The sequence below is a fragment of the Pseudophryne corroboree genome, chromosome 3 (genome assembly GCF_028390025.1).
Source record: "Pseudophryne corroboree isolate aPseCor3 chromosome 3, aPseCor3.hap2, whole genome shotgun sequence".
Lineage (NCBI taxonomy): Eukaryota > Metazoa > Chordata > Amphibia > Anura > Myobatrachidae > Pseudophryne > Pseudophryne corroboree.
This window is the reverse complement of record NC_086446.1, coordinates 474,854,637-474,873,657: the sequence shown is the minus strand read 5'-3', so window position 1 is coordinate 474,873,657 and position 19,021 is coordinate 474,854,637. Positions and strand designations below refer to the sequence as shown.

At 46.0% G+C, this 19,021-nt stretch overlaps 1 protein-coding gene across 5 annotated transcripts in view; it reads left to right on the top strand.

The window, feature by feature from the left end:
- The first annotated feature begins 6,182 nt into the window (after window positions 1–6,182).
- SMURF2 (SMAD specific E3 ubiquitin protein ligase 2) overlaps window positions 6,183–19,021 on the top strand; it is a 270,295-nt gene continuing 257,456 nt past the window's right edge. For all 5 annotated transcript variants that reach the window (XM_063960812.1, XM_063960810.1, XM_063960809.1 and 2 more), the window contains exon 1: window positions 6,183–6,569. In XM_063960812.1, coding sequence (XP_063816882.1) covers window positions 6,518–6,569 — 52 coding nt within the window. In that variant the 5' untranslated portion in view covers window positions 6,183–6,517. The remainder of the gene's footprint in view (window positions 6,570–19,021) is intronic.

The following is a 19,021-nucleotide window of genomic DNA, read 5'->3' as shown; positions in this document are numbered from 1 at the left end:
TCTTAGCGGCAGAGGCCATAAGTCCTCTGTGAGCATCTCTTGAAGTTCCGGGTACCAAGTCCTTCTTGGCCAATCCGGAGCCAGGAGTATAGTTCTTACTCCTCTACGTCTTATAATTCTCAGTACCTTAGGTATGAAAAGCAGAGGATGGAACACATACACCGACTGGTACACCCACGGTGTTACCAGAACGTCCACAGCTATTGCCTGAGGGTCTCTTAACCTGGCGCAATACCTGTCCCGTTTTTTGTTCAGACGGGACGCCATCATGTCCACCTTTGGTAATTCCCAACGGTTTACAATCATGTGGAAAACTTCCTCATGAAGTTCCCACTCTGCCGGGTGGAGGTCGTGCCTACTGAGGAAGTCTGCTTCCCAGTTTCCATTCCCGGAATGAAACACTGCTGACAGTGCTATCACATGATTTTCCGCCCAGCGAAAAGTCCTTGCAGTTTTTGCCACTGCCCTCCTGCTTCTTGTGCCGCCCTGTCTATTTACGTGGGCGACTGCCGTGATGTTTTATCCCACTGGATCAATACCGGCTGACCTTGAAGCAGAGGTCTTGCTAAGCTTAGAGCATTATAAATTTACCCTTAGCTATATTTATGTGGAGAAAAGTCTCCAGACTTGATCACTCTCCCTGGAAATTTTTTCCTTGTGTGACTGCTCCCCAGCCTCTCGGGCTGGCCTCCGTGGTCACCAACATCCAAAACTGAATGCCGAATCTGCGGCCCTCTAGAAGATGAGCACTCTGTAACCACCACAGGAGAGACACCCTTGTCCTTGGATATAGGGTTATCCGCTGATGCATCTGAAGATGCGATCCGGACCATTTGTCCAGCAGATCCCACTGAAAAGTTCTTGCATGAAATCTGCCGACTGGAATTGCTTCGAAGGAAGTCACCATTTTTTTTACCATGGCCCTTGTGCAATGATGCACTGATTTTAGGAGGTTCCTGACTAGCTCGGATAACTCCCTGGCTTTCTCTTCCGGGAGAAACACCTTTTTCTGGACTGTGTCCAGAATCATCCCTAAGCACAGGAGACTTGTTGTCGGGATCATGCTACTCCGACCTCCAACTGTTCCCTGGACTTTGCCCTTATCAGGAGATCGTCCAAGTAAGGGATAATTAAGACGCCTTTTCTTCGAAGAAGAACCATCATTTCGGCCATTACCTTGGTAAAGACCCGGGGTGCCGTGGACAATCCAAACGGCAGCGTCTGAAACTGATAGTGACAGTTCTGTACCACGAACCTGAGGTACCCTTAGTGATAAGGGCAAATTTGGGACATGGAGGTAAGCATCCCTGATGTCTCGGGACACCATATAGTCCCCTTCTTCCCGGTTCGTTATCACTGCTCTGAGTGACTCCATCTTGATTTGAACCTTTGTAAGTGTTCAAATTTTTTTAGATTTAGAATAGGTCTCACCTAGCCTTCTGGCTTCAGTACCACAATATAGTGTGGAATAATACCCCTTTTCTTGTTGTAGGAGGGGTAATTTAATTATCACCTGCTGGGAATACAGCTCGTGAATTGTTTCCCATACTGCCTCCTTGTCGGAGGGAGACCTTGGTAAAGCAGACTTCAGGAGCCTGCGCAGGGGAAACGTCTCGACATTCCAATCTGTACCCCTGGGATACTACTTGTAGGATCCAGGGGTCCTGTACGGTCTCAGCGTCATGCTGAGAGCTTGTCAGAAGCGGTGGAACGCTTCTGTTCCTGGGAATGGGCTGCCTGCTGCAGTCTTCTTCCCTTTCCTCTATCCCTGGGCAGATATGACTCTTATAGGGACGAAAGGACTGAAGCTGAAAAGACGGTGTCTTTTTCTGCAGAGATGTGACTTAGGGTAAAAAACGGTGGATTTTCCAGCAGTTGCCGTGGCCACCAGGTCCGATGGACCGACCCCAAATAACTCCTCTTCCTTTATACGGCAATACACCTTTGTGCCGTTTGGAATCTGCATCACCTGACCACTGTCGTGTCCATAAACATCTTCTGGCAGATATGGACATCGCACTTACTCTTGATGCCAGAGTGCAAATATCCCTCTGTGCATCTCGCATATATAGAAATGCATCCTTTAAATGCTCTATAGTCAATAAAATACTGTCCCTGTCAAGGGTATCAATATTTTTAGTCAGGGAATCCGACCAAGCCACCCCAGCTCTGCACATCCAGGCTGAGGCGATCGCTGGTCGCAGTATAACACCAGTATGTGTGTATATACTTTTTATGATATTTTCCAGCCTCCTGTCAGCTGGCTCCTTGAGGACGGCCCTATCTATAGACGGTACCGCCACTTGTTCTGATAAGCGTGTGAGCGCCTTATCCACCCTAAGGGGTGTTTCCCAACGCGCCCTAACTTCTGGCGGGAAAGGGTATACCGCCCATATTTTCTATCGGGGGGAACCCACGCATCATCACACACTTCATTTAATTTATCTGATTCAGGAAAAACTACGGTAGTTTTTTCACATCCCACATAATACCCTCTTTTGTGGTACTTGTAGTATCAGAAATATGTAACACCTCCTTCATTGCCCTTAACGTGTGGCCCTAATAAGGAATACGTTTGTTTATTCACCGTCGACACTGGATTCAGTGTCCCTGTCTGTGTCTGTGTCGACCGACTAAAGTAAACGGGCGTTTTAAAACCCCTGACGGTGTTTTTGAGACGTCTGGACCGGTACTAATTGTTTGTCGGCCGTCTCATGTCGTCAACCAACCTTGCCGCGTGTTGACATTATCACGTAATTCCCTAAATAAGCCATCCATTCCGGTGTCGACTCCCTAGAGAGTGACATCACCATTACAGGCAATTGCTCCGCCTCCTCACCAACATCGTCCTCATACATGTCGACACACACGTACCGACACACAGCACACACACAGGGAATGCTCTGATAGAGGACAGGACCTACTAGCCCTTTGGAGAGACAGAGGGAGAGTTTGCCAGCACACACCAAAAACGCTATAATTATATAGGGACAACCTTATATAAGTGTTTTCCCTTATAGCATCTTTTTTATATATTTCTAACGCCAAATTAGTGCCCCCCCTCTCTGTTTTAACCCTGTTTCTGTAGTGCAGTGCAGGGGAGAGTCTGGGAGCCTTCCCTCCAGCCTTTCTGTGAGGGAAAATGGCGCTGTGTGCTGAGGAGATAGGCCCCGCCCCTTTTTCGGCGGCCTCGTCTCCCGCTCTTAACGGATTCTGGCAGGGGTTAAATATCTCCATATAGCCCCCGGAGGCTATATGTGAGGTATTTTTAGCCAAAAAAGGTTTTCATTTGCCTCCCAGGGCGCCCCCCTTCCAGCGCCCTGCACCCTCAGTGACTGCCGTGTGAAGTGTGCTGAGAGGAAATGGCGCACAGCTGCAGTGCTGTGCGCTACCTTAAGAAGACTGAGGAGTCTTCATGCCGCCGATTCTGGACCTTCTTCTTGTTTCAGCATCTGCAAGGGGGCCGGCGGCGAGGCTCCGGTGACCATCCAGGCTGTACCTGTGATCGTCCCTCTGGAGCTAATGTCCAGTAGCCAAAGAAGCCAATCCATCCTGCACGCAGGTGAGTTCACTTCTTCTCCCCTAAGTCCCTCGTTGCAGTGATCCTGTTGCCAGCAGGACTCACTGTAAAATAAAAAACCTAAGCTAAACTTTTCTAAGCAGCTCTTTAGGAGAGCCACCTAGATTGCACCCTTCTCGGCCGGGCACAAAAATCTAACTGAGGCTTGGAGGAGGGTCATAGGGGGAGGAGCCAGTGCACACCACCTGATCCTAAAGCTTTACTTTTTGTGCCCTGTCTCCTGCGGAGCCGCTATTCCCCATGGTCCTTTCAGGAACCCCAGCATCCACTAGGACGATAGAGAAATGTATGACCCGAAGTGGTGCAATTATCACGTATAAGCCTTGCCATGCTGGCATACAATGTTTTTAAATGCATCTAAAGGTGCATACACACTGGGCGTTTTTGCTCAGCGATGATCGTGAACATCGCTGGCAGGAAAATAGCTCAGTGCATACACACTGAGCTATTTTCCCTGTGACAGCGATGTTCACGGGGGTGGGGTGGTGGTGAAGCACTTTCCACAGTAGTAGACTGTGGAAAGTGCTTCACTCGGCTGTACAAACAGCCCGACGGACGGCAGCGGCTAGCGATGATGCGGGAGCGTGTATCAGCGCTCACCGCTAGCCCATACATACTGGCCGAGTTTGAGCTCACAATCGCTCAACATGCCAACAGTGAGCTACTTTGAGCTCAAAATCCCCCAGTGTGTATGGGCCGCCCTTAACACAAATCTCTGAACTTTTACTATCATGTAGGATGCAAGTCTCTTTTGCAAGTCATTGGAAGGATTACTGGGAGGACGATCACCCAGGGCCCGACACTGCCCCAAACATTGGCCAGCTCCTGGCAGTGTTGCAATGTTTATCAGGGCTAGCAATAGAAATCTTGGGGCCCCGTACAATGACATCTCTGGGGCCCCCTCAATATATATATATATATATATATATATATATATATATATTGTACTGTCTTTGTTGTTCATTTAAATTGAGTGCCGGACACCTTACCAGTGCATAGTCTATATATATATAAAAAATTTTTTTGAAAGCACAACTCAATTTGCAGAACTACATAAGAAAATGTTAATATATGTATATATTTTATACATACACCTATATAAATATGTATATCGTTCCTTCCTCCCCCACACACACTATAGTCTGTGTCTCCCTCTCTCCTTCCTCCCACGCACCCCACAGTCTGTCTCTCCCCAATTAACCCATGCGGCATTCCCAGCTCCCCCACCCCATCCCAAAGCCCTGTATCCCCTCACCAATCCACGCTTACCCCGGGGAGAGACTCACCTGTGCTGCACTTTCCAGTATCCAGACCCGAACACCGCACAGCAGTAACCATGTGGCCCTCACACCCAACTAGAAAAAGCCGGCGCAGGGCACAACAATCGTGGCCAGCGGAGCTGTTGCCAAGTTCCATAACTGCCTGCAACAGAGCTGAACCCGGACGAGCGGGTGCACACTTGCGCCACACAGACACTGTGTGTGAGAGGCTCCTGTCACTCTGAGGCTGCGGCCACACCGCCTACAACTCGCTGCCCTATTTGGACAAAGACGGCTTGCATCCCTGCTAGGCACTAAGCGGCGTATACTTGGGGCCCCTCTGATCCTTGCGGCCCAGTACAGGTGTCCCCTTTGAACCCCCCGTTGCCGGCCCCGATGATTATAACAGGTCTTCTACTGGAAACTGGTTCTTCACACTCCTTGCAGCGATGTGAGCATGATTTACTGGGTGTGGTTCATCAAATCGACAGTATCTAGGTCGACAATGTTTAGGTCGACCACTATAGGTCGACAGTCACTAGGTCGACATGGATGGAAGGTCGACAGGGGTTCTAGGTCGACCTGTGCTAGGTCGACATGAGGATTTTTTTTTTTTGTGTCGTTTTCTTCGTAGAGTGACCAGGATCCCAAATTAGTGCACCGCTTCGCTCGCCATGCTTCGGGCATGGTGCCTTCGCTCCGCTACCGCTTCGCTCGGCACAGATTACCGTTCCAATCGTAGTCCACGTGGATCGTTAAGTATGAAAAAATTCGAAAAAAAAATGTGAAAAACTCATGTCGACCTTTAGACCTGCCGACCTAGCACATGTCGACAAAGAAACCCTGTCGACCTTCCATCCATGTCGACCTAGTGACTGTCGACCTAGATACTGTCGATCTTCAGACCGGATCCCTGATTTACTATGCTGGGAGACACTGCCAATGAGGGGTCAATCATATTGGTGGGAGCCCCAGAAGAATTACTTCGGCCGATTGCAGTGTGCTGGGAGAATTCTCTTTTTATTTTTTTATCATATACCTGTAAACTGTCTCCTTAAGAGAGGGACACCCATATCCCCTCCATATGCCCTATACGCCCCAGTCTCCTCTTTCCTTGTGCCCTTTATACGCCCCAGTCTCTGCTTTCCTTGTGCCCTTTATACCCCAGCCTCCTCTTTCCTTATGCCCTGAATGCCCCAGCCTCTTCTCTCCTTATGCTCCAGTCTGCTCTTGCCATGTACCCTGCATGACCCTGTCTTTCCTCTCCTGTGCCCCGGCGCCTGGCTGTGCGTCCCAGTCTCCTCCCACAGTACTCAATGCTGCTCCCCGGTGTCGGTGCAGCCATAGGTCTGTCTGGGAGTCTCCGAGACGCCGAGGCCGAGGCGAGCTGCAGCAGCTCCCCCCTCCTCAGACTCAGCCCCCTCACGGCCGTGCTCTGTCTCCACCCCCGGCCTCCTCCCACTGACTGTGTGTCTCCTCCCTCACAGCCGTTCTCCCTAAGTGCCAGTCTCCCCTCTCCTCCTTCTCATGGCTCTACTCTGTACATCCGGGCCTTCGCTGTCCGCTTGACTCCCCTCCCCGCATAGAGCGCACCGTGCCCGGCCTCACCCAACACTCCACGCCGCGGCTCCGGCCCGGGCCTACCACGCCCTCCGGACTACTTCAGGGGGCCGGGGCCATGTCTAACCAGGGATCCCGGAGGAATGGACCCGTAAAGCTCCGTCTAACCGGTAAAAAAACCTATTTTACTATAGCGGGTCGCGACCGAGAGCTAGCGGCCGAATTCGGCGTCTCCAGGCCTCGAGTGACTGGTGGCCAGGAATCGCCATGGGCGATAGGCCTGAAATCAGGAGCGGCTGGGCCTCTCCGCACCTTAAGGGTTAATAGGCCGTCGCAATCTGCACCCCAATCTGGGCAGTGTTTGGGGGTGGGGAGGGGTGTGCAGCTAGTGGGTGGTGTCTGCTAATAATGTACTTCTGTCATGTGTGTGTATATATGTGTCTTTTGTATCTGTGTATGTATGTGTGTGTATGTATGTATGTATATACATACATACATATATATGTGTGTGTAATATATATATGTTACATACATATATATGTGTGTGTAATATATATATGTTCAAGGCCACCCCATACTCCTGTCCCCCATTCGTTAGCGTTATCTACTCTGTTGATTAAGGAAGCACCCACTGTTGTAAGTCTGCACCCTGTATCCTTCCATCAGGAATCTCAGTAATTATAGGGATCCACAAAATACACCAGTCACTAGGTTACTCAATCTCCCTTTGCTCTTTTTGGAAACAATCTACTATCCCTCACCCCTAATTCACGAGAGGTTCACCCTTCTTATTTTAAGGGCAAATACATTTCCGCGCCGTGCTTGACTACAAGAAGTCGCTTAATAGTTTAGCCAAGCATCACCCATTTTCCTGTGCAACTCTATGGAGAACTAGGGAAAGACAGCAGTTACTTGTTGCAAAGTGCCTTTCGTTAGAATGTTTAGTAGGCGCTTTGTGGCCATCTCGCTGAATTGAATTCCCTCTGAATGTGGTGTTTGATTATTGTTTTTGAAACTTAAAATAAAAAATCTGGGTTTTAATTTTTTTGTTTTCATAATGCTGTGGTGCCATAGGACATGTTTTAAATGTTATTTGCTTGGGTGCCTAAAAGCAACAGTGACTCAATCTCCTGTCAATCTATAGTATATTCTATAAAATGATGGGCAGAACTTGATTGGTTGCTATGGACAACTTGTCATCTTCTCCACTCTTTACACTGCTTGATACATCTCCCCAAATGTTTGCTGCTTAGCAGTGAGTGACCCACCTCGGATACCACCATATCCCTGTAATGAGATGCTGTGGCTACGTGCCACCATTTGAGAACTAACGTTGTAGATACATGGCTCATCATGGTATAATATCTCCTTTTACTGTATGCATGTTTTAGTGTATTTATTCCAAAATGTCTTGCGATTCTACTTAAAACAATATCGGTAAAATATAAATTTTAAGATATTGTATTTAGGTGGCTCACAAAATAAGTAGCTTATTTGCAATTTATAAATACTACCACTTGTTATCCAATTAAACTGGAATATTTTGCGTTTAGAATTTCCTGGATCCCACATGATGTGTGGTTGCTTTTGCCTCTGGTACAGTTATTAAATACTGTACATAAGTTGGTTTATTTAACTAGGTTGAACACATGAAACTGCCGAAAGACCAGTAAATATGTAACTGTATAATATAACCGATAATGGCTAACTGAATATTGGTACGTATTACGCAACTGTGACTAAAGGGGCCTACACTCCGTGTGATTCTGCCTGAAGGCCAATTTTGACTTTGCGATTTCCCATGAACTCCTTGCAGCCCAGAACCACTGATATTGACTATACACATGGTGCGATTTTGACAAAATATGGTTTTGACTATACTGTAGTCTAGATTGTACACTTTCTAGTCAAACTTGACCTGCCGGCGTAGTCTATTTTTTTTCTTGCGATACCGACCCCGTGGGAACGTGCATTGTAAGCTGTATACACATGGTGCGATATGTACTATAAAGTCCATATCGCACTGTGTATATGCGGCTTTAGTCTCTATTGCTTGGCGATTCACACTGCCAATTGTTGCCTTTCCAGCAGGAAGTTTTAGGCCTTTCGATTTATTGGATATATTGGATATCCAACAGCCATGTCTGTTCACAGTAGCACTGAACTGCTTTGTGTAAAGTATGTTTCACCAAAACTTCGGTTGACGTTCGGTTTGGTGATATACATTATATGAACAAGTATTACACTGTTTTATAAGGTTGCATACAGCTCTTAGTAGGTTTAAGGTATTTTTAATAACCTTATCTGGTTATTAAAAATACGGTGTATAATTCCTTATACCACAAATTAACTGTACAGGTTGAGTATCCTTGATCCAAAATGATTGGGGCCAGAAGTGTTTAGGACAATGGTTCTCAAACTGTGCGCTGGGGTTCCTCGGATTGCAGGTCCAGGACCAATTCAAATGTAATATTGTCCATGTAGTAGGCAAAACCAGTGCTAGTGGCTGTCAATCATAAAATATGTGGACAAACGGAAGCAAATCTTGTCCCTCACCACACGATTGAACCTAAGGATGACAAATAAACATTATTTACTTAATATAATATTTTTTTCTAGATTTCTAAATAAGAAAACTTTTGGCCTATGGGTGCCGTGAATTTATATTTTTGATACTCTAGGGCAGGCATTCACAACCACGGTCCTGAAGGCACACTTATACCCCTTTTCCACTAGCTCTTAGAAACACGAGTAAATGCGCGGTGGCGCGCATTTACCTGTGTTTTTCCCTAGTGGAAAAGGGTACCCCGGCAACTTCCCGAATCAAGTGATCCGGGAATCCTACCCTGGTAGCTAGCCGGGTTGAACACGTGTTCAACACGGCTCCCTTTCACAGTGTATGGGAGGGCGGCGCTGGGAGATCATGTGATCTCCCAGCGCCGCCCCTGCCGCGTCACTAGCCACGTCACCAACCCGGCAATTGCCGGGTTGGTGAGCGCTGTCTTTAGGGGGCTGTAGCACGGGTCGCCGCTGTGTCAGGCGACACGGCTGCGACCCGTGCTACAGTAGTGGAAAAGGGGTATAACGGTCCTGGTTTTAGTGATATCCAGGCTTCAACACAGGTGACTTTAATTAGTAGCTCAGTTATTTTGATTTAACCATCTGTGCTGCAGCCTGGATATCACCAAAACCTGCACTGTTGGTGTGCCTTGAGGACCGCGGTTGGGAATGCCTGCTCTAGGGCGTCGTAATGCAAAAAAGTTTAGGAACCATTGTTTTAGGAGTTTTTTTTATTTTTTGTAGCAAATTAGCAAAACTGGTGTTTCCAATGTTAACTATGTCCTGGGGTTTCCGGCAGATTATACGAAAATTAATGCTGGGTTCTGTGGTCATTGTAAAAACTGACAATTTATCAGTCAGATTGGTTTGTCCATAAACAACAATTCTTACAAATAATTTTAAGTATATGGTACAAGTTCAGTTAAATGATTGGTTTGATTGAATCGACCAATTAGTCGCTTTAAAATTTACTGACGACAGCCGCCTGAGTACTTCTAAGCCTGTGATTGCTTTTGTCTACAGTTTTTGTGTCCTTAGGGCACCTACATGAAACAATACTTGCACTGAAAAAGTGTATTGTGTAGATCTCATAGCTTCATGTATTTTTTTGCAGTTGTATAAGGGTATTTGGTTTCTACTGAAAGTTGCTTGCTGTTGGCATGGCAGGCATGTAATTATTAGTGTATGGCCGCAGTTGATATTGGGCCCTTAGCGGACTAGTTTCTAAGGTCACTTAAAATAGTTTCTCAGACTATATAGACTGGAATCAGTCTATGGGGTCAATTCAATTCGTCAACTTATGAATAGTGCCGGGAATTAGCTCCCAACGCTATTCAATTCAGCTGCTAGTTACCCGCAATTGTCGGGAATTCTTCTCTCATCCCCGGGGGATGAGAGAAGAAACCCGACAAAAGTGCTTCCTCGCGGCCGACGCGAGGCTGATTCTGTCGGGAATCAGCCTCGCGCCGGGGAGTTAAGTCGGAGAATGCCCGTTCTCCCGACAATTCAACCTGTTTAGTCGGCGAGAACGGGACATCGCCGACTTAACTGGAGCTGAATTGAATAGCGTCGGGAGCTAATTCCCGGCGCTATTCATAAGTTGCCGAATTGAATTGACCCCTATGATGTATAAAAGCAAAGTTTAGCTCTGATTAATGTACTGGCAGTGATTTGTTTAAGTGATCTATAGATTGACTTCAAATAGGAGCAAGTTGCCATTGCAATGGCGTAGAAACGTCAGCGTAACTCGTTCCGCCTTGCATCCCAATCTTGCCCCGGATTTGTGGATTTTGTACGAAGCCCTATGGGGTGACAAACAAAAATCCCCAAGTCTAATGATACCGTAAGTGTGACGTATAGACAAATAGTGACTGCTAATTGTATTGAACACTAAGTTTTCAGAGAATCATAGTTAAGTGATAATTGCAATTGTTTCCTCTTACATTGCGAAAACATTGGTAGTGAATTGAATTGGCAAAATTAACTTGTGGAGGTTTGTGTGGTAGAAACTAAAGATTGTAAGCTCTATCAGGACAGACACTGCTGAACATGGTTAAATATTCTTTGTAAAGTACTGTGTAAAATATCTATATTATAATGTGTGTGTATATGTTAAGGTTATTAAATAAACCAATATTCTGTAGAATGCAACAAGTGCTTAAAAAATAGTTGTATTTGAAACTGTTTTGAGTGTCCTGCCTCGATGACCTCACTGGTTCATAGTTTCTTAATAAGCACAGTATTGGCTCGTCCCTCAATGTCTTTCTCCATTGAGTAAGTACAGTACTTTACCTGTAGTTTTTACTTTGTGTGATAAATTATAACTTGCTGTTAGCTGTTGTGAAAGATGTCTGCAGATGCCAGAAATGGAATACTTCAGGCAATCTGTAAACAATTGGGAAAGGTAGTGTTGTAGTAATGGAGTGAGTACACCATCTGTCAGTCTCATTTACAAAGAAACATGAACAGGGAAACCACTTCCAACTGCAAAGCATTTTTTGATCATTAGCCTTTGGCTGATTAATCATGAATGTGACTGTTAGATTGTGGTTGTAGAGTTAGAAATTCACTGGTCTTGCAACCTCTCACTGGTTTCTGGATCTCTGGGAATGGGGTTAGTCACAGGAGCTAATGCTGTCTAGAGATACTTGTGGTGTGTATTGTATGTGAGCTCCCAGGGCTGGAATCTCTACTCCTTGAGGTATGTAGACGGAACTATTCAGCTGTGAAAACAAGCCTTTGTTGTGGATTCCAGAGTCACGCTCTTGTGCTGTAATAATCCCAGTTTCTGTTGCTCTAGCTCTTGGAGGGAGTGGCTTGTGTTCTCTGGAAGGAAGTGGGTTAACAGGAACTGAAAACAAGTGGCCAACATTCCTTATGTACTGGATGTGGGGTGATGTCTGGGTGTTTAAAATGTGTAAAAGTAACTACTTTGACCTGACATTGGTAGTGAATGAGTTAATCTGGCATGATATGTTAATCATGAATATTTTGAAGATCGATCATATTTGATGAAACATGATTTTTGTAACAATATGGGGTCGATTCAATTCTGCAATTTATGAATAGCGCCGGGAATTAGCTCCCGACGCTATTCAATTCAGCTCCAGTTAAGTCGGCGATGGCCCGTTCTCGCTGACTAAACAGGTTGAATTGTCGGGAGAACGGGCATTCTCCTACTTAACTCCCCGGCGCGAGGCTGATTCCCGACAGAATCAGCCTCGCGCCGGCCGCGAGGCAGCACTTTTGTCGGGTTTCTTCTCTCATCGCCGGGGATGAGAGAAGAATTCCCGACAATTGCGGGTAACTAGCAGCTGAATTGAATAGCGTCGGGAGCTGATTCCCGGCGCTATTCATAAATTGCCGAATTGAATCGACCCATATAATTTTTTTCCGACTCCCCCTCCCCCCATTTCTATAAAAAAATAGTTTGATTGCTTTTATGGGTATCTTGACAGGACTTTTACCTGATGTCGTTTTTATAGCTAGTTATTGTCCATCTCCTCAATGCTGTTCTATTGGTCCACATATGGATTAGGAAAGAATACAATTTTGCACATATATTAAGATCTCTCATTTGTGCAAAAGTTTTTTATTTTTTTATTTGCTCAAATTGTGGCCATGGTATGCACGTCCAGATTAAACTGCTATGACATTTGTAACTGATTTTGTAATCGGCTGTGAATAGGATAAGCTAGGAAGTCTTGTCTTATTGAAGTGGTGCAAGCAGTGAATGAGTTAATCTGGCTTGACTTCATTGAAGTGTGGTACCAGCAGTAACTGGGTTAAGCCAACAAGTCTTGTGTAACAGTCAGTAGTGAATGAGTTGTATAATCGCTGTGGGGCCATTTAGTATAGAGCCAGGTCTCGTAAGTTTCAACATGTGTTGGTAGTTTTGCTTCCTCTTCCGAACTTAGTACTTTATCTGGACACTTATGGACGTCAGTATGCATTTTGACATTTTAGAAGTCTGTCACTTAACTTTAGACAGCTGAACACTAAATGTAATAATTGTGTAGAAATATGTTCCTAACACCACTGTGAGCGCCCCCTCAGCAGTATATTAGCTGAACAGTACGTCAAGTATGAGAAATGTGAGCTTCTCTTTCTGGTTTTCTGAGTCGATGTTTTTATGTATGGAAATACACAATAGTGACAGGAGACGAGAGCACTTACATAGATTTTATTTCATGTATAAGGATAAATACTGCATGCTTTGTGCCTTGCTCTAATCTATTCAGTCTCACCATACTGCAAGAGACCAGCTGTAAACCCCAGCACCCACCACTCATGTTTCTGAGACTTCCCCAGCTTGTACCAGCCACGGGGTCCAGCTTATCCACCTTTTCTATGCAGCCACTGTCCTAAATCATCTGCTGTCTACACACAAGTTGCTAATGTATGGTTTAGCTTTACTCTTGTAGCCTACCCAATGTGTGTCTATGAAGGTGCATCTTAGTGGACAAACAAAGCCAGGCCAAGACATATTTTCCTCATGTTATAGAAAATGCCAATAATCCAGTTAGGCCGATTAGCAATTTCTGCCGTGCATGAGTGGCTTAAATGTAGTGTAAATATACAGTTTATTATTCAGACTTGTTAGACCAGTGATGGCTAACCTTGACACTCCAGCTGTTGTTGAACTACACATCCCAGCATGCCCTGCATCAGTTTTAGCATGGCCAAATAACAAAACTGTAGCAGGGCATGCAGGGATATGTAGTTCAACAACAGCTAGAGTGTCAAGGTTAGCCATCATTGTGTTAGACCAAAGAGGCCAACTTTCAGGTCTGATAGGGCCCTATTCAGGAGTGACTGACAATTTATCTTCTATTTCTGACCAAGTCATTTCTCCAAATAGGATGTCATTAATCTTAGGCCCTCCACATGTAACTCTAGAATAAAGTTACATCCTTTCCTATGTAGTCAAACTCTGTCTCTTTCCACAGCAATGGTTACTAAACTGGAAACCACCATCTGCCTTCCTACCTGTTGGTAGCCCTTCTATCTACATTGCTAGACGCTAACATTGGACCACTGAACGCAGCTGCCACTAGGTGCTGTTTGCCAGCATTATGCCAGTCACATATCTCCTGTCTGGCACCTCTCTCTCATTGCAATACAGTCTGCTGATAAAAATGCAGTGTAAAGCTGGGTACACACTATAATAGCTATCATCCTGAGGCAGATCGGAACGGCCATCTAATACTGTGTACACCCAGTTGCTTTTCACCTGTCATTCGTCTCATCGCCCCATGTGCTGCACGGCAGATGGGATGATGCGAACTACAGTGTGGTGCACATTGTGACTGTGTGTATGCATGACCGCACGTAATTTACAGGAGATACAGTTGTGTACAACCCTCCCAACACAATATACTGTATTGTGCCATCATTCGGACGATTGCATTGTGTATACTCTCTATATCGTGTGTTCTGGTAGTGGCCAACGCAGTGTTTGTTGCATCGTATAGTGTGTACCCAGATTACAAATCCATATATCTGTAATAGTCACACATTTCCAATATATATGGACGGGTGGTATTCAGTGTGCCGCCTGTTGGGATCCCGGCACTCAGTATACCGGCGTCGGAATCCCGGCATACCAACAACTGTTCTCCCTCTTGGGGGTTCACGACCCCCCTGGAGGGAGAATAAATAGCGTAGCGCGCCACCGTGCCTGCAAGGGGCTCCTTTGCGCTCGCCCCACTGCCGGCATGTCGGCGACTGTATGCTGGCTGCCGGGATCCCGGTCGCCGGCTACTCATACTACACCCCTATGGACATGTACATAGCGTTAAGCCCAGAATACAGCTCTCCTCCCAAACTCCCCCTGCCCTCTTTGTTGGCCTGTATTTTGCAGATGGATCTAGCAGACTGTCTGTCTCCCAGATGTTTTGTATGTAAAAATCTTTTTATAATCAGTCATATTTTTCCCTTTTTTAGTTGAAAAGACATAATACAACCTTTTCAGTGCCAGATGACTAAATAGAATTGCTGTGTGGGGGATGGCAGGATGCTTGGGCTGAAAGGGGTTAAAGTGACGTCTGTTCTAGGCCCTAAAACAAAAAAAATTGCTCAGCAAAACTACTTCCTCTTCAGTCTAGCACAGATTCTGGGTACTGGCAGCTCTCCAGCTTTTTCTATGAGCTGGCTTGGTCATAGCAGTTATAGGAATTATTCCTTGTGTCCTTCAGTATTAGACCGTTAACCCTAAAACTCAAGTTTCTGCATATTCTAGAATTGTTAAGGGGGTACAGACATAGCGATATTAGCCTATTTACTAAGCGATCTGTCTAGATCGCTTAGAAATTAATCACTGATCACTCCGTGTGTATATCCCATACCGATGCGCGGCCCCGTGCGTCTCTATTGCTGGCTCGGATCTTGACTACACGCAGTCAAGATCTGGCTAGATTGCAAGGCTCTCATTGAGCCTTGCGGTCTAGTTAGGATCAGGCTATCACACATCGCAGCGTGTGTACCCTCTTTAGTGGCATTCTTAAATAAGAAGCGGAAAATATGTTTGGATAAGTGCGCTGTGTATCTGTGCATGTAAGGAGGGGTGGAGGTGTACTGTATGTGTGTGTATCTGTGCATATTAGTGGGGGGGGGGGGGGGGGAGTGATCCTTATGCACACCAGACCTCCAGCCAGCAACTTTACTAAAGGACATTTTTCGTAGTCCCTCTGAGGCTATATACTGTCACTTTGTGAAAGATGGATGTGGCGGTTCCTCTGCCTTTTTTATTTCTCTACTTTAAATATTAACAGATTAATGTGTAGAAAGATAGTTATGACTTTAGTTTCTATGATGGTGCATGTTAGACCTCTCCTTCAAGTATAGTTATCATTGTTTGCTTACTCTTCTCCATAATCTCTTTATCTTCTCCCAGAGATCAGCTTTCCTATCAGTCTTGAGTTGTGATACTCTGTCATATTGCTGTGTGTTGGTGGTTGTAGCCTAGTGGGGAGGAAAATGTGAGACATGGGTGAGATGATAATAAGGGGGGTGGCCAGATGAGAATAACAGGCCCATTTATCATAGATTGCATATTCAATGTGATCCGTGTTCGATCTTACCGCCCAGGATCACATTGCAATATGTTGGATGTTCTAATCAGCACCCGCAGGGACAAGGGCTCTGAAAGGAGCCCATCCCTGTGATGGGCTGTGAGGGCTGCCATAGGTGCTGTGCATGCGCTGTCAGCGTGACTGCACATGCACAGCAGACACTTTCGGAGAGGGTTGTTGAGTGTCCTATAGGCTACAATGGACTACTGCTATTCCAGATATTGGTTAATCGGCATCACATCCCCCATAGAAACCTATGGGGAATGCGGCTGCGTGCTGGAATGGAGTGATAGCAGCAGATATTGGAGATATCTGCAGCGGCCCCTCCTACATACTTTCAGCTAAACCCTGAAAATGGGTGTTTTTGGTGAAATAACCAAAAATATGCAATGATAAATGGGTCCGAAGTGTTTATAGCATGCACCGAAAATACAGTGTGTAGAATATACGGTTTATTGGGTAATTCAATTGTTTTGGGTGTCTAATTTTCCTGTCTAAACAAGATTGTTGAGACACCCAAAACAATTGTCACAATTCAGTTGTTGTTTGGGCGCATTATCCCCTCCGTGAAATCCTGGAGGATTGACAGCTGAAAAGTCAGAAGTAATTTCTCCAGACTTCTCACTGCACTTAAATTTGGAGATAGCTTAAATATCGCATTCTCCAGCTAATAAGTTCGAGAAATAAGTTTATTTAGTTTGCTGAACAGACCCCTAACAGAGTTGATTCAAACTATAATGGAACTTATAAAAATAGTATTATACGTAAAGGTGCAGATTCAGTTGTTTACTGGGCCCCTTGCTGGATGTCTCTCGCAATGAGCGTTTTATGGGAGCTATTTAATTGTTGCTCTGATCAGCTGTCCATTGCCAGTTAAGGCCCCTGTCAGCGCGGCTAAACCCGTCTACAAAGCCTGAATGGGCGTCCAAAGTTCGGGTTAGGTGCCCTAACTACGGACTTTTTATTACATTTCTCTTGCGTCCTTGGGGATACTAGGAATCCATTTAGTACCATGGGGTATAGACGGGTCCACTAGGAGCCTTGGGCACTTTAAGAATTTGATAGTGTGCGCTGGCTCCTCCCTCTATGCCCCTCCTACCCGACTCAGTCTAGGAAACTGTGCCCGAAGGAGCCGGTCACGCTTATGGAAGCTCATAAATAGTTTTCTGCATGTATTTTATATGTTTGTTATTTTCAGACAGGACTGGATGGCACCAGCCTGCCTGCTTCGTGGGACTTAGGAGGGGGGGATGGCTTCAAATTCTTGAAGGGTTAATGGTCCCGTTCCCCGCTGACAGGACACTAGCTCCTGAGGGAACTATTCGCAAGCCCCACCATGGTGAGCGTACGTTCCCGCAGCACGCCGCCACCCCTAACAGAGCCAGAAGATAGAGTGATGAGTACTAAGCCGGCGTCCCGGTTAGCGGGTCGCAGGCCATTATGGCGGCACGAGAGTACGGAGGCGCACGGCTGCTACAGGGGGCGGCTGGGTCTCCAGACTCAGTACACAGTGCAGAAGCAAGGCTTCTGAGGGAGCGAACTGAGTCTCGGTACACAGTACCCAGACTGGCATTACAGAGTTGAAAGGGGGCTGACTCCATTTTAGGCACAAAATTACCTCAGCGAGTATAAAAGTGTGGGAAGACCGTGTGCCATTGAAGGGGCGGAGCTTCACTGTGAGCGGATCCAGCAGCTCACCAGTGCCATTTTCCCTCTGCAGTGGACACAAATGCTGACTGACAGGGATGCGCAGCTCCTCTGCAGAGACTCCACATTACCACAGCGGTAACAGGGTGTCATGGGGAGAGTGGAGTGGAGGGGGGGGGGGGGGGGAGTACTGGGTACTTAGTCTGCGACTCCGGCTAAGCTTGGCATTAGCAGTAAGGGCGCTGTGTGCTGGCTCCATACTATCTCTGTGTCTCCCTGGAAGGGCTCTTTGTGGATTAATTGTACATTTAACCTGTTCCTGTGTGCTGTCACTGTCACAGTATGTCAGACAAAGAGTGTTTCATGTAAGGCACAGTGTTCCTCTTCTCCAGGGAGTTCACTATAGTGTACTCAGTACAGTGTACCTTCCCAGGCTAGCGGGGCAGAGCCAGTTTGGCTGGACTCCATTAGGGGAATGATTTCCAATATTTCTACTAAATTGTCCCGCAATGAGAAAGAGATGCAATACTTAAGACAATCGATGATTGAGTTTATGAAAAGAGACTCAGTACCCAAACCAGCATCTCATTCCCCTGCCATTTGTCCGCAGAATCGTCCTTTGGCCCATATCCTGCAGTCTGACTCTGATGATGAAGGGTCAGACATGGAGATGGGGGGAGGCTACTCTGTAGCAGGGAATAGAGGCTCTCATAGAAGCGATCAGAGAAGTTCTGCATATCCCTGATAAGGTGACAGAGGAGACTGAGGAATCTTATTTTAATATAAAAAATAAATCCTCAGCCACTTTTCCTGTGTCAAAGGAACTAAATACGCTGTTTGAAGAACCGTGGGTTAATCCTGATAGGAAATTTCAGATCCCTAAAAGGTTGATATCATCTTTTCCTTTTCCTCCTGAGGATAGGAAAAATGGGAAAATCCACCGATAGTGGATGCATCAGTATCCAGGCAGTCACGGAAAATTGTATTGCCTGTCGCGGGTGCAGCCTTCCTAAAAGACACGGCTGATCGTAGAATTGAGACTACACTCAAATCTTTGTATACAGCTGCTGGGGTGGGCCAGAGACCCACTATAGCATGTGGGTGGATTACTAAGGCCATCGCCAAATGGTCGGGTAACCTAATTGAGGGGTTAGATACCTTTCCTCAGGGATAGATTATTTTACTCTGGACTCTGCGAATTTTATGGTGTAAGCCATAAAAGAAATACAGCATAGGATCATTAGTTGTATACCATGCGATATACTTGCTTTACATCACATCACTTTGAGCCGGCCGGCTGCTTCATTTGCTTACCCCAGTGCTAAGGGGAGAACAAATAGGAG